Genomic DNA, 15,260 nt, shown 5'->3' with positions numbered 1-15,260 from the left:
CAAAACCCGATAGTTTAAAATTCCACTAATCAAAACATAACTCTGTGTAAATCCAGGAAGAAAATGCTAAAATTTGAGAAACTGAATCGTCCACGGTCCACTTCTTATTATTATTTAATATTTAAGGGATGCTGATTTTTCATTTTTTTAATAAATCCCAAACACAAGCTCATAAGCTCACCAAAAAGAAAACACGAGCCCAAAAGATAAAAAAAAAAAACACAAGCCCAAAAGATTAAAAAAACACAAGCCCAAAATATACAAATACACAAACTATACTATGATATGTATATATATTCTAATATATATAGAAAAAATACAGATCGAATCGGATATCCAACTTTTTAAAAAATAGTATTTGGTATTTGCTTCGGTTTTAACGAATATTATATTTTTCTATTTGATTTGCTCCAAAATCTTACGGATATTCGGATTTTTCGAATCAAATCAAATCGAATACCGAATCGAAGCGGATCAGACGAATATTATTTGAAAATCACATGTCGTTCAACTAATTGAAATAATATTTTAATAATTAAATTATTATAATATTCAAATGTTTGAAAATCAACTATTGTCTTAGTTTCAAAAAATAGTTCAAACTCTAAATCAATTAAAAGTTCTTAAATAACAAAATGCTTACCTAACCGGCTAACCCAATAAAATGTTCCATTTTGGGTATAATGCAGTTGGCATGACTTATTAGAAACATGGTTGGTAATGTCAGATCGGTTAGACCGTCACATTCACATTTAATCATAACCAAATATCAAATCAAGAAGTCAAAACCGGGTTTAATGCCCGGTCCAAAAACTATTAAATCAAGAAACATAATCTGTACTTTGAAAAGGTGTACTCAATCGCGCGTCACGTGTCTCTCAGCTCTCATCACATTGTCCGTTAGCCGCCTGAAAAATCCCTCTACTACTTTTCTTACAACGAGACTTTCTTTGATTCTTTCAGACCGAAACTTAAGACTTCTCGGTCTGAGATTTTGGGTTTTGACTCATTCGACCCGATCAGATCTCATTGCTGATCGCTCCAATTCATATCTTTTTTTCTTTTCCAGGTGAGTTTATGTTCTTTAGCTTTTGATTTCTTGATTCTGTTGAGATTTCTAGTTATCTATGAGTAAGATCAAGGTCAGATGTGAATTAGTTGTCATGATTCTTTTTCAAAAACTTTAATTGGATATGGTTATTTGATCATAGCATGTACTTCGTTTTAAGTAATCAAAGCGAGCATTTGTATCTAATTAACATCGTTATTAGCTCAATAACTTCTTAACCACGGCTAAAATCTAGCTCCAAATTTATGCCTTGCTTCTTGTATCTTCCCTGTTTCTGCCCAAGGAATAATCAAATTACGGTATTAATCTCTGTATTTTTTGACTATTAATTTTTCTCTAATCAAGTTTGGTTGCCCCTTTGCTCTTGAATTTCAGCAAGATATGAATTCTGATTACGATAAATCATCTTCAAATGGAATTGAGAAATCTTTGCCACCAGACGAGTATCTAAACAAGGTATGGGGGATCATTAGCTGCTCTGTGATATTTGATATGTGAATCAATATTTTATTGCATGTTGATATAAAGATTGTGTGTTTTAACAATATAGATAAATGAAGTGAGGACTTTGCTAGGGCCATTGACTGAGAAGTCATCTGAGTTTTGTTCAGATGCTGCCATTACTCGGTATTTAGCTGCGCGTAATGGCCATGTCAAGAAAGCTACTAAAATGCTTAAAGAAACACTAAAATGGAGGGCTCAGTACAAACCTGAGGAGATTCGATGGGTATGTACATATTCTTGGACCAGTAAATATCCCATCAGTTTATTCAATGGTTCTAACTTTTCATGTCATGTGAAATGGTTATAGGAGGATATTGCACGAGAAGCTGAGACCGGGAAAATATACCGAGCTAATTGTACCGATAAGTATGGAAGAACAGTTCTTGTTATGAGACCAAGTTCCCAGGTTTGGCTTTTCTCCCATTTCCGTCAAAATCTCTGATACTATACACTTTTCGATTAATATCCCTTTTTACTACAGAATACGAAATCGTATAAAGGGCAGATTAGATTCTTGGTGTACTGCATGGAAAATGCAATCATGAATCTACCAGACAATCAAGAACAAATGGTTTGGCTAATCGATTTTCACGGTTTCAACATGTCGCATATATCCGTGAAAGTGTCTCGAGAAACCGTTCATGTGTTACAAGAACATTACCCTGAACGGTTAGGCTTGGCCATAGTATACAACCCGCCTAAGATTTTCGAATCGTTTTATAAGGTACATTTCAAAATCTCTCTCTGCCCCAATGCAAATCTTTATGCATCATGAAGCTTGTTGACATAAGAGGAAATTGTAAATATGCAGATGGTGAAACCATTTCTAGAGCCAAAGACCTGCAACAAGGTGAAATTCGTCTACTCCGATGATAACATCAGCAAAAAGCTTCTCGAGGATCTTTTCGATATGGAGCAACTCGAGGTTGCATTTGGTGGAAAAAACAGCGATGCGGGTTTCAATTTTGAGAAGTATGCTGAGAGAATGAGAGAGGATGATTTGAAGTTCTATGGAAACACAACAGTGTCATCAACCTCAGCTCATTTGACCAACTCAGATTCTGAAGTTTCAGACTCTGAAATGAAGCAATTGGAAGACAAAGAAGATGAGAAGATCAAGAACGCAACTTTGCAATCTCCTTTAGATACAACAAAAACCTACACATGAAGCCTAAAATAGAAGAGGCTCTGGGGTTAATACTTAACCCATCGATTAAAGCTCGAGCTATAATTTTTGTTGCTGTTACAAATTAAGACCAATAAAACTGCAGATTCTTAAATGTTTCACAGAATAATACTACTTGTTTACTTAAAGAATATGGCAATAACAACAAACACAACATCATCAAGTGTCTGGCTTTAAAGAAGGAAACGTGAGGTTTGAACATTATCCTTCAGGTAACAATGGATATGACACATATGAATGAAAAAAGAACCAGAAAAAAAGAACAAGATCAGCAGTTATATATGCTTTGTAAACTGCCCCTACGTTCCTAAGGTTGAGGGAAGAGGGTTGAGTAGATCAAGAACCAATCTTTCTAGTTTACTTCAGGAACAGATTACTTCACTGTCTTCCTCTAGCTTCTGTCTGTATTGAGCCAATCTCTGCAAGCACAAAACACTCAGAAGTCAGAACCATTGAAACAGAGAAATCTAAAAAGATAGAGAAGTGAGAAATAATGCCTAACCTTGGTATAAGCATAGACACCGGCTTCTGTTGGACCAACCGGGCTTCCCCGCTTCATGAATTTGCCTTCTTTGAATATGTAGAGAAGAGGTATTCCGGTCGATAGCTCTAGACTTATCACCTAAGAACCAAAACCACAAAGACAATTTCAGTTATTCGTCAAAAACCGCAAAACCAGTGATAAAAAATGGATATGTAACCAGTCTTTTATCACACCTCCTGGCAAGTCAATTTGTCAAGATACATTATGATAGACCGCAGCGAGTTCCCGTGAGCAGCTATCATTACGTTCTTTCCAGCTGCAAGCTTTGGTTCGATCTGCAATTCGATATCCAACATTAGTAGACAAACTCAGGAGCAAAGTTAGAATGAAACAGAATAAAGAATCTTCATTACATTGTCCTGAAAATAAGCCACTGCTCTCTCAGCACACATCTCCAAACTCTCGCCTTTGGGAGGAGGAATATCATAACTCCTACGCCATTCGTGAACTTGCTGTTTCCCGTATCTTTCCGCTGTTTCTTGCTTGTTAAGACCTTGCAATTCTCCATACCTATATCCAAAAACGTTGACAAGGAGATAAGCTTTTTATCGGTTTCAAAGCTCGATATGTTGAAAGACAAATCTTTGTTTACATTCTTTCATTAAGCTGCCAAGCGGGTATGACAGGAATGGATTGGTTTTTAGTCTCATCACTGAAAACTTGACTCCAAGTTTTCGCCTGTTCGCTTTCATCGTGCAAGATAATCGGAACCTAGACAGGTTAAATCCAGTCATCAGAAAATGTGACAAACACCAAAAGATCAATCTGAGCTTGGTTCCACATACCTTCTTACGACGGTGTTGAATCATAGCAAGCATTGCAGTCATCTGAGCACGAATCAAAGACGATGTAAAGATAACATCAACAGGTATGTTACTAATCCTCTTCCCTGCTTCAATAGCTTCTTCAACACCTTTCTCAGTCAATGGCACATCAACACAGCCCGTAAAAAGATTCTTCTCGTTCCACAAAGATTCTCCATGCCTAATCAATATCAAAGCTGCTTCATCTAAACATCAAAACATAAACTTGTTTAGATAAATGATCATAAACCAATGTTTCTAATGAAATTTGAGGAATTCAAAAAGCAGAGCATGTACTTGATTTCTTTAGAGAATTGTCAGGGATGGTCTTGGAAGGAGACAAGAGAGTGTTGTTATAAGAAACTGATGCCATTGCTTTAATCTTGCAAAAGTTTATCTTTTTTGAGGTAAAACTCAGTGAAGAATCGATCTTGAATCCACATTGAGAGATTGTGGAAGAAGGAGAAGCAAATGAAACGATTGATTGGTGAAACGTAGCCGTAGCCATTCTGGAGAAAAAGAAACCAAAATTTGTGGTAATGAAAATGTTAAATTCTATAATTAGCAAATTAATTTTTCGTGATTAAAGATCTAAATCAGAGAAAACCCTAAACGCAAAACCCTGAGGAAGAAGTAAGAGTAACTCTGATCATTAGCATTAAGGGAATTTGATTGCATACAGATCCAATTGGGAAGAAATTAAGCATGATTAAGAGCTACTAATGACGAAATTATCAAGATCAGAGAGACCAGTGATTACAAGAAGACGAAAGATCCAGAAAACAACTTGAATAGCAATGTTTGAACAGAGACAAACCTGGTTGTAATCAATGTCGATGAAACCAATGACGAGGAGAAATTACCCAACACAAAAAAGTTGTTTCGTTTTCACTTTCACAGAGACGATTTCCTAGCAGAACTTCTCAATGCCCAAAAAGTTTATGAGTTTATATAGGCTTTAAAATATAACAAAATGTCTTCTTCTTTTTTTCCTTGTTTTTGTCAACTTTCTATTTCTTGTTTTTGCATTTATTTTTCATAATACCAAAAATCGAAACTATAGAACAAAAGATCGGCTTCCTTAGGTAGTCACAATTGACAGTGAGGACAACACATGAGGGGAAAATATTTTCTCAATTATACGGAACAAAATACGTTTGTTTTATTAATTTAAATATTATATTTCACAAAGAGTATTATTCTACCATTTTCATATAAATTAAAAAAATAAACAAATTTCATTTTTACCCCTTATTAATACAGCAGATATATAGTACTCTTTCTCTAATTAATCAGCTGAAATAGTAGAGATAAAAAGGAGAATTAGTTTTAAAAACTACATTGAAAACATAAAACGACACCTACTCTTTGTGAAATACGATTAAAATCTTAAAACGACACCTACTCTTTGTGAAACGGAAGGAGTAGTATTTTATTTTCATCTATGTATGTTCTCTTCTCTTTTTATTGTATCCAACAAAGTTTCATGTGGACTTCACATCGAAAAAATGAAATTATCGATCATTGTTTTGTTGCGGTTGTTTTTTTTCTTTTGCCAAAACAAAGGTACTGAAAAAAGTGTGAAGTAAATAGACCGATTGTTTCAAATGAAAATATTTACGTTTGCGTTAAATTTACTAGTTATAAAACATATTGGATAAGTGAACTATTTACATGTATTAAAAAGGTTGCCAAGAATGCGTAATTGAAATGCATTGTATGTATGATATAAGTAAAATTTAAATAAGTGAAATGACGCTATCGAAATTGTTGCGCGAAGGCTTAATTGGAAATCGAGGATTGAACAAAATTTGTGTCAAGTGTCAACAACCTCTCGTGGTGTTGTAGAGACCATAATACGTTTCACTTATAATTAAAAAAGAAATTCTAAAGAGACTGCGACAGCAAAAATCAGCGATAAGCACCTCTTCAAAGCCTTTAACAACCACCCCATATCATTGCCTTTTTCTTGGTCTAGAGGGTTCGGTTTGGAACCCTAAAGAAAATGATTATCATATCAAGATATCATTAAACCTAATAACCTATCAAAGGTAAATATAAAATGATACTACAAGTTTTTACATTTTCTATAACTCTTCATTTTCATATTCTTTAATACAGAAAATATTTTGTTTTTGTTATGATTAGTCAAATCCTATATCAAAGAAACCGATAGCATTTCAGAGAGAAAATAGATAAGTTCTTGTGATAGTAGATCAGTAATTCAGTATGTTCTCAAATCAAAATTGTTGAAACAGTCATATTATAGTATAATTTATGAGTTAATTTTTTTATAGATGATAAAAAAAGAAAAAATTACATAAATTAGTGTGAAATGAAAAAATTACATGAGATATGCTTTTTTTTGTCCAATTAGATGAGATCTTCTAACATTATTTTGCATGACATCTACTAAAAGCTGCTGATTCAATTTGACAATTGGCAAAAAGATGACATATGTCTAATGAATCAGAGGTGCTATAGAATATGCGGTCTGAAGATGCTTTTGCCCAAACAAACAAAATTGTATCATTGGAGACTCATCATTCATCGAATATACCAAACAAAAATTGGTCACAACGAAAATACCAAAGTCATATATTCATCGCCTCAAATAAGGCTGTCACGCGGGGTCCATAAAGCCCAACCCATGTCAATGTGAAGCAGATAGGCTTTAGTAGGCCCATTTAAAACTTTTCCTTTTTTGAGTATGACCAAGAGAATTTGAGGTATTTGATAAACAACTATCAAGTTTTGTTGTATGCTATTAATTATGAAAAGGAGTATTGTAAATAATTCAGAATTGGAATGCATGAACTATTATAAAGTTTTAATGAGCTCAATCCTCACATGAGATGTTCCCTATCCTGTCTTTGCTTAATTTAGATGGGACAACTCAATCCAAAACAATAAGATGATGGATCAATAACACAAATAAATAAAGCAAGTCTAGAAGAAAAGGAACACATAAGTTTGGCTTTATATAAACGTAGACGACCGACTATTCAATGATTTCATTTTTATTATCGTCAACAATATACGTTATGTTGGGTTTAATTTTGGATGGTAACACAACAAAGACATTAACACCAACCAACTAAATTAACTTCGATTCTTTTTTGGCCATAGAACCGGTTGATAAAAGTTGAACTTATTGGTTGGTTTTTCCTAAAGAAAATTTTGCTTAAAACAAGAATTCTTTTCTGAGGCAAAAGGAGAGCATTAGCCATTAGGAATCTATAAAAATTGACACATCAAAGAAAGTAAGAATCTCTCAAAATGTTACAACGGGATAGAGGGACCAGTCAATGCTAGGCTTAATAGGTATGAGATTCCTTACTTGACCAAAATCATATTTAAATATTCATTTTTCTTTGTTTCAATACAATAAATAAATGACGAAATTCAATTGGATCATCCTTATATTCGAAAGTAAGCATGAAGTTAAAAACAGTACGATGAATATCTTTTTGGTGGTATGATATATTTGAAATCTACAGTACATAAGGTACAAACTAGTATATCAAACATATAATAAGTTGGTATACAATTTTCACAAATACGATGTTCTTTATTTGTCAATTACTAATTGATAAAAGAATTGAAATGTTGTGATTTTCTAATGTCCGCACAATAATATCTTTACCTTTTAATAGTAATCAGATATTCAGAAGGCAGAATAATCAGTAGAACACAAATCTAATAATTAATATGCAAAACACAATAATTCTTAAGATTAAAAGCAAAGTTTATAGGATGATTAACATGGTTAATCACAGTCAATGCTCAATGCTTTTTATACATAAAATTACAAGAACCAGGCATATAATACAATCCTTACCGATATTATATAACATATGTAAAGAGACCTACACGGCGGCGGAAACCCTCTCTCCAGTGGTGGTTCCGGCGGCTACGACGACGGTGGACCTCACCGAACCTTTCTTCTCGTCCACTGTAATTTGTTGTTGCCTGCACTCTAAACTACAAAACCCTCTATCTCCTCTGCTCAACATTAATCACAACCAAAATAAAATCTTTAATTACATATATAATTAAACCAAAACCATGAGATTAATCTTTAGGTCTTAAACTCATACCTATACATATAGATGTCACGGCCAGGAACAAGAAGACGTTTACAAAGAGAGCAAGATCTCAGAAAATCTTCGGAGTAATCACTTGAGTGTCTTCTCTGTGTACCTCTAGGTGAGACCATCGCTAAGAGCCGTTGATCTAACAATCTTTGATGAACTTGACGATGTTCATCAATGGTCACGAGCTGAATCTGATGATTGGATGGTTCTTGTTCGCTAGGTTGATTCAAATCGAACTTAATCTCCGAGAGACTTGTGGTTCTCTTTATTGGTGGTCTCTGTCTCTTCCCTAGCAACATCGTTAGTATTGTGTGTTTTTGGTTTCTCTCTTTTGTTTCTTGATGCTCTGAGTGAACAGAGCAAAGTGAAAGAGAGAAAGAGGGAAGTGAGAAAAGAGAAGAGACAGAGAAGATAAAAGAAGAGCCATGAACTGAGGAGTTAATCTGAGCCGTTGATTTTGTCTGATCTGATTCTATTCCCATTGTTTTTACGACACGTCATGATTCCGATTCTTAAGTTTTTTTATTTATTTATTCGTTATTATTGCTTTTTGTCTTCTTTCACAAATTATTTTGTCTCTTTTTTAAAAAAATCAATTATTTTGTGTAAGTGTATTCAATCATACAATTGAAAAAGGTTTTTTTTTTTTTTTTGTAAAAATGCCACTTTTTTAATGCTATTTTTTAAAAATACCATTTTTAAAAACTTTATAAAAAATGCTCTTAAAAATATAAGATTTACCCAAATATGTATGTAATATTATTAAAACATACACAAACTATATTTCCATGTATCTTTTTTTTTTTCCTTCTAAAAACTTTTATTAAACAATGGGTATTAGAACCATATAATGCCAATACAAAACTTTACAGAAGCAATTTATTACATAAGCAAATTTATAAGCATATGTTGAAGATGACATAATCGAAGAAGTGAATTTAACGATGCTTCTTTTCCATAAGCCTTACTCGCAATCATGTTACAATACATGATATGTTCCTTCTTTAAAAGCCATCTTTCTCGAGTGTGATACAGATGCCTAAAATCTTATAAATATTTTATAAATACCTTATAAATGCATTTTAAATACCTTTAAAAACCTTTAAAATATCTTGTAAAACCTTTGAAAAACTTTAAAAATCCTTTAAATAACTTGTAAAACCTTAAAAAAACACTTTATAAAACCTTATAAATACTTGGATCGAGTCTTCAAGTAGTAGTTACAATCCATAAATACCTTATAAACCTAATAAAACTTTATAAAAATTTCAAATTTAAAAAGAGGTATTTTTTAAAATGGACATATAAAAGGGGCATTTTTGAAAAGAGACACACCAAAAAGGGTATTTTTAACAATTTTCCTTGAAAATATATTGTTTAGAATAACAATCATTTTTTTTTACTTCTTCCATAACTTGGTGTTATAAGTTATTATATTTGTAAATATCTCTTAAAATATAAGGCTATTTAACTAATGAATTAGCAAATATTTTTTCCGTAAATTAACTTAAAATATTAGTAAAACTCAAATTATTCAAAATATTTGGGTGAATCACTCATTAGTTTATCTTTGAAAATAAAGTGAAAATGTTGTATTCTAGCTAACGTCTGGGCTATATGGTCCACTTTCGTGACCGATATGTCCATTTACAATTGTAAAAAGTGCCTCCAACGCTTCACCACTTCCCGAGCCAATTCCAATATCACTTGACCTATTTACAATACCATTTCAAAATTTTATGACAAAGCAAAAATAATTTGTTTAAAAATAAAAAAATAATAATAGTAATAATAATTTGTTTATATTATTTGATGGAACAATGATTGATAGTCCATAAGCATCTCTTGTTTTTTTGTTTTAAAAAAAATATGCACAAAAAACAAGTACTACAAACTCGTTTTGATTGGTGCATTTGGGGACACTCGTTTTTTACATTACAAACAGAGTTGGCACATTGTACAAAAATGGTCGGTCTCAAAATCTTACGTTATGTACCACTTTTATAATCTCAATTAATCTTTTCGAGAAGAGATGTGACTATGTGAGTATCTTTTTTACAGACCGTTTTATAATTCTATTTGCACGGTGGTTAAATTATTTTAGTCAAATAGGTTTAACTTTAAAATATAGTGGTTTATGATTTATAGCTAAAATTTTTTATTAAAAAAAAAAACAGAAAGATTGCCAAACATATTTAATAGATACCTAAAACATCAAACTAGGTCTATCAACTAGACATAAAAATACATGAAGAAAATTGATATATAGATAACGACCATCTAGCACTTAGACGTCTAAACCATTATCTTTAAAAACAGAGGTCTTAATTTTGTTTATTGTGTACACAAGTGGGCTTCAACTTCTGGTCCACACATAATTATTAAGGGAGAAATGTTTTAATTGTTTTTTTTTGGTCAATGTAATTCGACTCTTGAAAACAAAAGGTTTTGCCCATGTTTCCCCACCAATAATAGTAGCAATAAAGTCTTGAGTCGTCTCTCGTTGCATTACGTTGATCCGATGTTAATGTTTGGGTTCCGATTTATTCGATTAGATCAACTATATATATATATATAATTAGAGCATAGTTCAAAGTTATTGAAAACCATAACAAAAACTAATTCATGATTAACGTTATGCAAATATTTGTCGCAAAACAAATGAGTAATCCAGTAAATCCAAGCTTATCACGATGCTAAAAAGCTCTTTATAGGTCAACTTTAGACTTGACCTCTACGTCACACAAATGGGGATAGATAAAAGATAAATTGAAGGAAAAGTCACTGACTACTCAATTCAGTCTGTACAACATACAACACTTTGTCTTTTTGCTTCATCATCAAGATTCTTCTTCTCCGTTTCAGACCTCGTCGGAGAGTTTCGGAGAGCAAGAATCCACGGCTTCAGCCACCGACAGAAAGATTTTGTCCTGTCCTAACATGTCTGCAAAGTGAGAAACGTGTAGCTTATCTATGACCGGCGGTCCTGGATTCGCTAGAACCATCATACTTAAATCAATCTATTTGCTTTTTTATATCGCCACCTTCCTTCTTCCACTTTTCCACGGTTTTGGTCTTCCTTATTGCGAAACTAAAATTTCCCAATGAAACTAATAACTTACTTCGAGTGAAGCAAACTAGAGTTTGGAACACTAAAATAATTTACTTTTCCGACCTATGAAATATGCATGCAACGAAACCATTCTGTTTATAAGTTAATTTACAGAAAAGGAGACTTTAAAATTAGCACAAGAGTTTGAACCATGGGCATTATTCATCTTCATCTTCCACTTCACGCCCTCATATCTTGCACCGCTACAATATTTTGAAGTTGAATTAATAAAAACCCCAGACTCCATACTTAACAGATTAGAAATCTCAAACGTTATTACCTTTGTCAAGAGCCTTCTCCGTTAAACGAAACCGAGCATCCCCAGGCAGAAAGTCCAACAACAATTGCAGGGGGTCAAAATTAGACAAAACAAAACTAATTGCGAGCAATGAAAAAATGTATTAGAACAAGTCAGTCCGGTTTGACTAGAATGCTTGATTACCGTCCGTTGATGTCGGCTACTAGCAACATGAGTGGTGAATTTTTCAATGTCTTGGTACACAAGTTTCTCATCGCATACTGAGCAAATCAACAAGGCAGATCCACTCGTTTCACTGCACTTATCCTCCTCAAGTGCCCCTGACTCTGTGGAAAGAAATATTTAGTTAACCAACAGTAATTTTAGCCAAGTAAGTAGCCGGTAGTCAGAGAGAACAAACCTGCACGGAAAAAACTTTCAAAAGAATCAGGTGGAATCGGCTTAGCAAAGTTGTATCCCTCCGATTGTATGTTGGCGGCATAGCCAGAAGGCAAAGAATATGCTTCCGATATGACCACTATATTAGCTGGAGGCGGATTCTCATCGATAAATTAAAAAATATGTGAAATCACGCTGAACTTAAAGCTTATCCCTGTTTCAGAAACTTATAGACTTGAGACCCTCTATTCAACAAGGAAAACATCAACTACTGAGAAAAGGCGCAAGGATGAAAAAATCCTAACCGCAATAAAGAGAGATTCCACTGGAATAGACTCCACTCAGGATGCCTTTAGGAACGCCTTCTAGTGGGCCAATGGCAATGATTTTGAGAGGACCAGAGTAGCCTTTATTCTCCAATAACTGTTTAATACACGGACCGACCCGACGAGGATCACAGTCACGTGGAACTGGACACTTTTTGATGTCCCAGCAGACCAATGTTACAGCGTCGTTCGGGTTTCCCTCAAAAAACTCTTTCGATATCTGCAACTGCTCCGACAAAGCCTGCATGAAAACCAAAATCAAATCCAGTCAGAAAAATAAAATAAAAAAGAGTGAGACAGGTAAAACTACTTGTGGTCAGAGCTTATTTGCTTAATTACCTTCTGTTGATAGTTTTCACCATAGAGATGCGAGATGAATTTAGACAAAAGTGAGAGAGGATAACTTGTGGTAAGAGGTTTTCAAACATGAGGGACAAACTTAGGCAAACAAAACTAATATTAAGAAACGAAAAATGACTTTGGTAGATTCCTTACCTCAACCGATGGGTCCAAAGTTTCCATGGCAGGAGGAGCAACCAGTGGATGCAAAGTTTCCATGCCAGAAGAAGCAACCGGTGGATCCAAAGTTCCCATGGCAGGAGGAGCAACCCGTGGATGCCAACGCAACTTGAACAACAAAAGAACATGGGGTCAAAACTAAAACTAGGAAGTGACTACTTGTAAAAAGGAGAAGTAAGCTTAGGAAGGATGGTTGATTACCAGCAGCTCATGATGTTCATCATCAGATAGATGTGTGATCAGATTATCAAAGATTCGGCCAGGAGGATCACGGGCACATGTTTGGCAATCCCACAAGGGAGGTTCATAGGTTTCTGGCACAAGGGGCTCTGAATCTGTGGGGAAAAAAAAAAAAAGAGTTGAGCAACAGAGAGATTCATTTGTTGGTTATTTCATTCAAGAGGACAAACACACCTTCCATGATTAAGGTGTCAAGAGAAGAAAATGGAAATGGCTCGAGAACGTTGTAGTCCCAGTCTAGTAGATAATCAAAAACACCTTCGCAGTCTTTCGGATCGGCTATGGCCATTAAATTAGTTGGAGGAGGAAATCGGTCGGTATCACCAAGTAGACCCGCAATTAGTGGATAATCTGTTTGAGAGAATATAGAGACATGAGACTGTGTATCTCTATATTTCGAAAGGCATAAGAGGAAGGGACAAGATATTAACCTCTGGGGGGGCGTAGATAAGATGGATTCCGCTGGAAAAGAGTGCTCTCAGGATGTCAGTAGAGACGTCCTCTAGTTTACCAAAGGCAGGGACGGTGAGAGGACCACGGTGGCCATTATACTCCAAAACCCGTTTAATACTCGGACGGACCACACGAGGATCACAGCCATCGGCAACCAATCCTATCTATTTTATCGATTACTTTCCAGCACTAAATAACCACCATTAATCATGTTTTACATTTTCATATAGTCATGTTACCATAATTACCTAGTTTAATCTATGTTTAACATGATTTACATTTTCTTATAGTCGTCATTGGTTCGAACAAGTTCATAACTAATCTCTACAATATACATTCTTATTGTCACCACTAGGTTACCGTTTGCACAACTGTTTTTCATCGTTGTCTACATTGTTTGTCAAATTAAAGTAACTAGCAATTAAATTACGATTAAGACAGTAAAATCAAAGTAATGGCACAACATCATTTGTATTTTTCGTTTACACATATTACATATATAGACATTAGGTCTGAATTTTTTACAATGCGATGATTTAAAGAATTTTGTACTACTGTAGATTATTCAAGTATCTCAACTTTTGCCTTTCACTCTTCCCCATCTCTCTTCATAGGCAAGTGTAAAATTTATGTGATCTTTTCTTTTTTCTTCTAACTCAAGAGATTGGTTAAAAATGTTGATATTGAAAAATGTGATTAATATCTTTTACAAGAAAGGAAAAGAAAAAAAATACACTTTAGAAGTTCATAACTAATCTCTACAATATACATTCTCATTAAGACAGTAAATTACAAAGATATTGTGGATGCGTGTTCTGATGCGTCTGTTGAAGAAATACAGAGATTCGAAGAAGATTGACAAGCACATCATGCATATGTACCAACCATGACATGTACCATGACATGTACATGCGTGTTAAGGAAAAGGCTAGAGGGAAGATTATGTCTGATAAGTTTGAGGCTAATTAAGAGGGCGAAGAACAAGGCTAGCCAAGAAAAGAAACATGCTAAGAGAGAGGAGCGTTTTTGTTCTATTTGGTAATTGCTCTATTTGTTTTGTTTTGGTTTTGTATGGTATCTGTCTAAGACGGTAGTAGATGTATAAAGAGCCGGACCAACAAAATTGGATTGGTGACCCCATTTCGGATTGCGAAAAAAATAATATCAAATTTTTTATAAAGTAAAAAACTTAAATAAAAATAACTTCTGGGCTAAATATGGTCCACTTTCTTGACCGATATGTCTCTTTACAATAGTAACAAGGGCCTCCAACGTTTCACCACTTCCCAAGCCAATTTCAATATCACTTGACCTATTATTTATACCATTTCAAAATTTTACGACAAAACAAAACAATTTTTTTTATATTATTTGATGGAACATTGATTGATTGATAGTCCTTAGAAATTTAGCATCTCTTGTTTTTTCTTATAATAAAATATGCACAAAGAACAAGTACTGCTAACTCCACTGATTGGTGCATTTGGGGACACTCATTTGCAGTACAACAGAGTTGGCACATTGTACAAAAATGGTCGGTCTCAAAATCTTACATTTTGTACCACTTTTATATTTCTCAATTAATGTTTTCAAGAGATGTGAGTATCTTTTTTACAGACGGTTTTGTAATTCTATTTGCACGATGGTTAAATTGTTTTAGTCAAATAGGTTTAAAATATAGTGGTTTATGATTTTATAGTTAATTGGAAAAAAACAGGAAGACAGAACGATTGCCAAACGTATCTAATAGGCACCTAAAACATCAAACTA

The 15,260-nt window shown here is 34.0% G+C and overlaps 4 protein-coding genes across 5 annotated transcripts; 1 reads left to right on the top strand and 3 right to left on the bottom strand.

Annotated features, from left to right (window-relative positions):
* Nucleotides 1-821: 821 nt before the first annotated feature.
* Nucleotides 822-2,887, top strand: LOC9326560 (random slug protein 5). Its single transcript, XM_002893169.2, has 6 exons — nt 822-1,069; nt 1,445-1,525; nt 1,620-1,796; nt 1,881-1,979; nt 2,055-2,297; nt 2,385-2,887. Exons 2-6 carry the CDS (start codon nt 1,451-1,453, stop codon nt 2,739-2,741), a joined length of 951 nt encoding a protein of 316 aa, XP_002893215.1. The 5' UTR covers nt 822-1,069; nt 1,445-1,450; the 3' UTR covers nt 2,742-2,887.
* LOC9326559 (2,3-bisphosphoglycerate-dependent phosphoglycerate mutase) lies at nt 2,856-5,052 on the bottom strand. The gene is made up of 8 exons (XM_021013782.1): nt 4,924-5,052; nt 4,404-4,615; nt 4,089-4,312; nt 3,896-4,014; nt 3,657-3,813; nt 3,477-3,578; nt 3,262-3,381; nt 2,856-3,178 (listed from the first exon to the last, which is right to left on the bottom strand). The coding sequence occupies exons 2-8, from the start codon at nt 4,612-4,614 to the stop codon at nt 3,122-3,124; spliced, it is 990 nt and encodes a 329-aa protein (XP_020869441.1). The 5' UTR covers nt 4,615; nt 4,924-5,052; the 3' UTR covers nt 2,856-3,121.
* Nucleotides 5,053-7,789: 2,737 nt separating this feature from the next.
* LOC9326558 lies at nt 7,790-8,671 on the bottom strand. Its single transcript, XM_002890450.2, has 2 exons — nt 8,207-8,671; nt 7,790-8,111 (listed from the first exon to the last, which is right to left on the bottom strand). The coding sequence occupies exons 1-2, from the start codon at nt 8,500-8,502 to the stop codon at nt 7,976-7,978; spliced, it is 432 nt and encodes a 143-aa protein (XP_002890496.1). The 5' UTR covers nt 8,503-8,671; the 3' UTR covers nt 7,790-7,975.
* A 2,629-nt stretch (nt 8,672-11,300) lies between these two features.
* Nucleotides 11,301-13,680, bottom strand: LOC9326557. Of its 2 annotated transcripts, none has more exons than XM_021014777.1 (10): nt 13,469-13,680; nt 13,212-13,388; nt 12,999-13,132; nt 12,774-12,905; nt 12,618-12,620; nt 12,258-12,519; nt 11,975-12,100; nt 11,758-11,900; nt 11,596-11,608; nt 11,301-11,518 (listed from the first exon to the last, which is right to left on the bottom strand). In XM_021014777.1, the coding sequence occupies exons 2-10, from the start codon at nt 13,324-13,326 to the stop codon at nt 11,496-11,498; spliced, it is 951 nt and encodes a 316-aa protein (XP_020870436.1). In that variant the 5' UTR covers nt 13,327-13,388; nt 13,469-13,680; the 3' UTR covers nt 11,301-11,495. The 2 variants fall into 2 exon arrangements, with proteins under 2 accessions (XP_020870436.1, XP_020870435.1); XM_021014776.1 differs by having other exon boundaries at nt 11,596-11,656; nt 13,469-13,673.
* Nucleotides 13,681-15,260: the final 1,580 nt, after the last annotated feature.

This window comes from Arabidopsis lyrata, assembly GCF_000004255.2.
Source record: "Arabidopsis lyrata subsp. lyrata unplaced genomic scaffold ARALYscaffold_1, whole genome shotgun sequence".
Lineage (NCBI taxonomy): Eukaryota > Viridiplantae > Streptophyta > Magnoliopsida > Brassicales > Brassicaceae > Arabidopsis > Arabidopsis lyrata.
Note: the sequence above shows the minus strand (reverse complement) of the source record. Positions and strands in the feature narration are given on the sequence as shown.

What these genes read in the sequence shown, in the direction of transcription:
- LOC9326560 (XM_002893169.2), top strand. Translation starts at nt 1,451, where the DNA reads ATGAATTCTGATTACGATAAATCATCTTCAAATGGAATTGAGAAATCT. An exon ending in AACCTGAGGAGATTCGATGG is followed by an intron (nt 1,797 to 1,880) that starts GTATGTACATAT and finishes AAATGGTTATAG; the next exon opens with GAGGATATTGCACGAGAAGC. An exon ending in TTTTCGAATCGTTTTATAAG is followed by an intron (nt 2,298 to 2,384) that starts GTACATTTCAAA and finishes GTAAATATGCAG; the next exon opens with ATGGTGAAACCATTTCTAGA.
- LOC9326559 (XM_021013782.1), bottom strand. Translation starts at nt 4,614, where the DNA reads ATGGCTACGGCTACGTTTCACCAATCAATCGTTTCATTTGCTTCTCCT. An exon ending in CAATTCTCTAAAGAAATCAA is followed by an intron (nt 4,313 to 4,403) that starts GTACATGCTCTG and finishes TTTGATGTTTAG; the next exon opens with ATGAAGCAGCTTTGATATTG. An exon ending in TGGCTTATTTTCAGGACAAT is followed by an intron (nt 3,579 to 3,656) that starts GTAATGAAGATT and finishes ATCGAATTGCAG; the next exon opens with ATCGAACCAAAGCTTGCAGC.
- LOC9326558 (XM_002890450.2), bottom strand. Translation starts at nt 8,502, where the DNA reads ATGTTGCTAGGGAAGAGACAGAGACCACCAATAAAGAGAACCACAAGT. An exon ending in CGTGACATCTATATGTATAG is followed by an intron (nt 8,112 to 8,206) that starts GTATGAGTTTAA and finishes AATGTTGAGCAG; the next exon opens with AGGAGATAGAGGGTTTTGTA.
- LOC9326557 (XM_021014776.1), bottom strand. Translation starts at nt 13,326, where the DNA reads ATGGCCATAGCCGATCCGAAAGACTGCGAAGGTGTTTTTGATTATCTA. An exon ending in TGGAATCTCTCTTTATTGCG is followed by an intron (nt 12,101 to 12,257) that starts GTTAGGATTTTT and finishes ATCCGCCTCCAG; the next exon opens with CTAATATAGTGGTCATATCG. An exon ending in TGAAAGTTTTTTCCGTGCAG is followed by an intron (nt 11,901 to 11,974) that starts GTTTGTTCTCTC and finishes TTCTTTCCACAG; the next exon opens with AGTCAGGGGCACTTGAGGAG.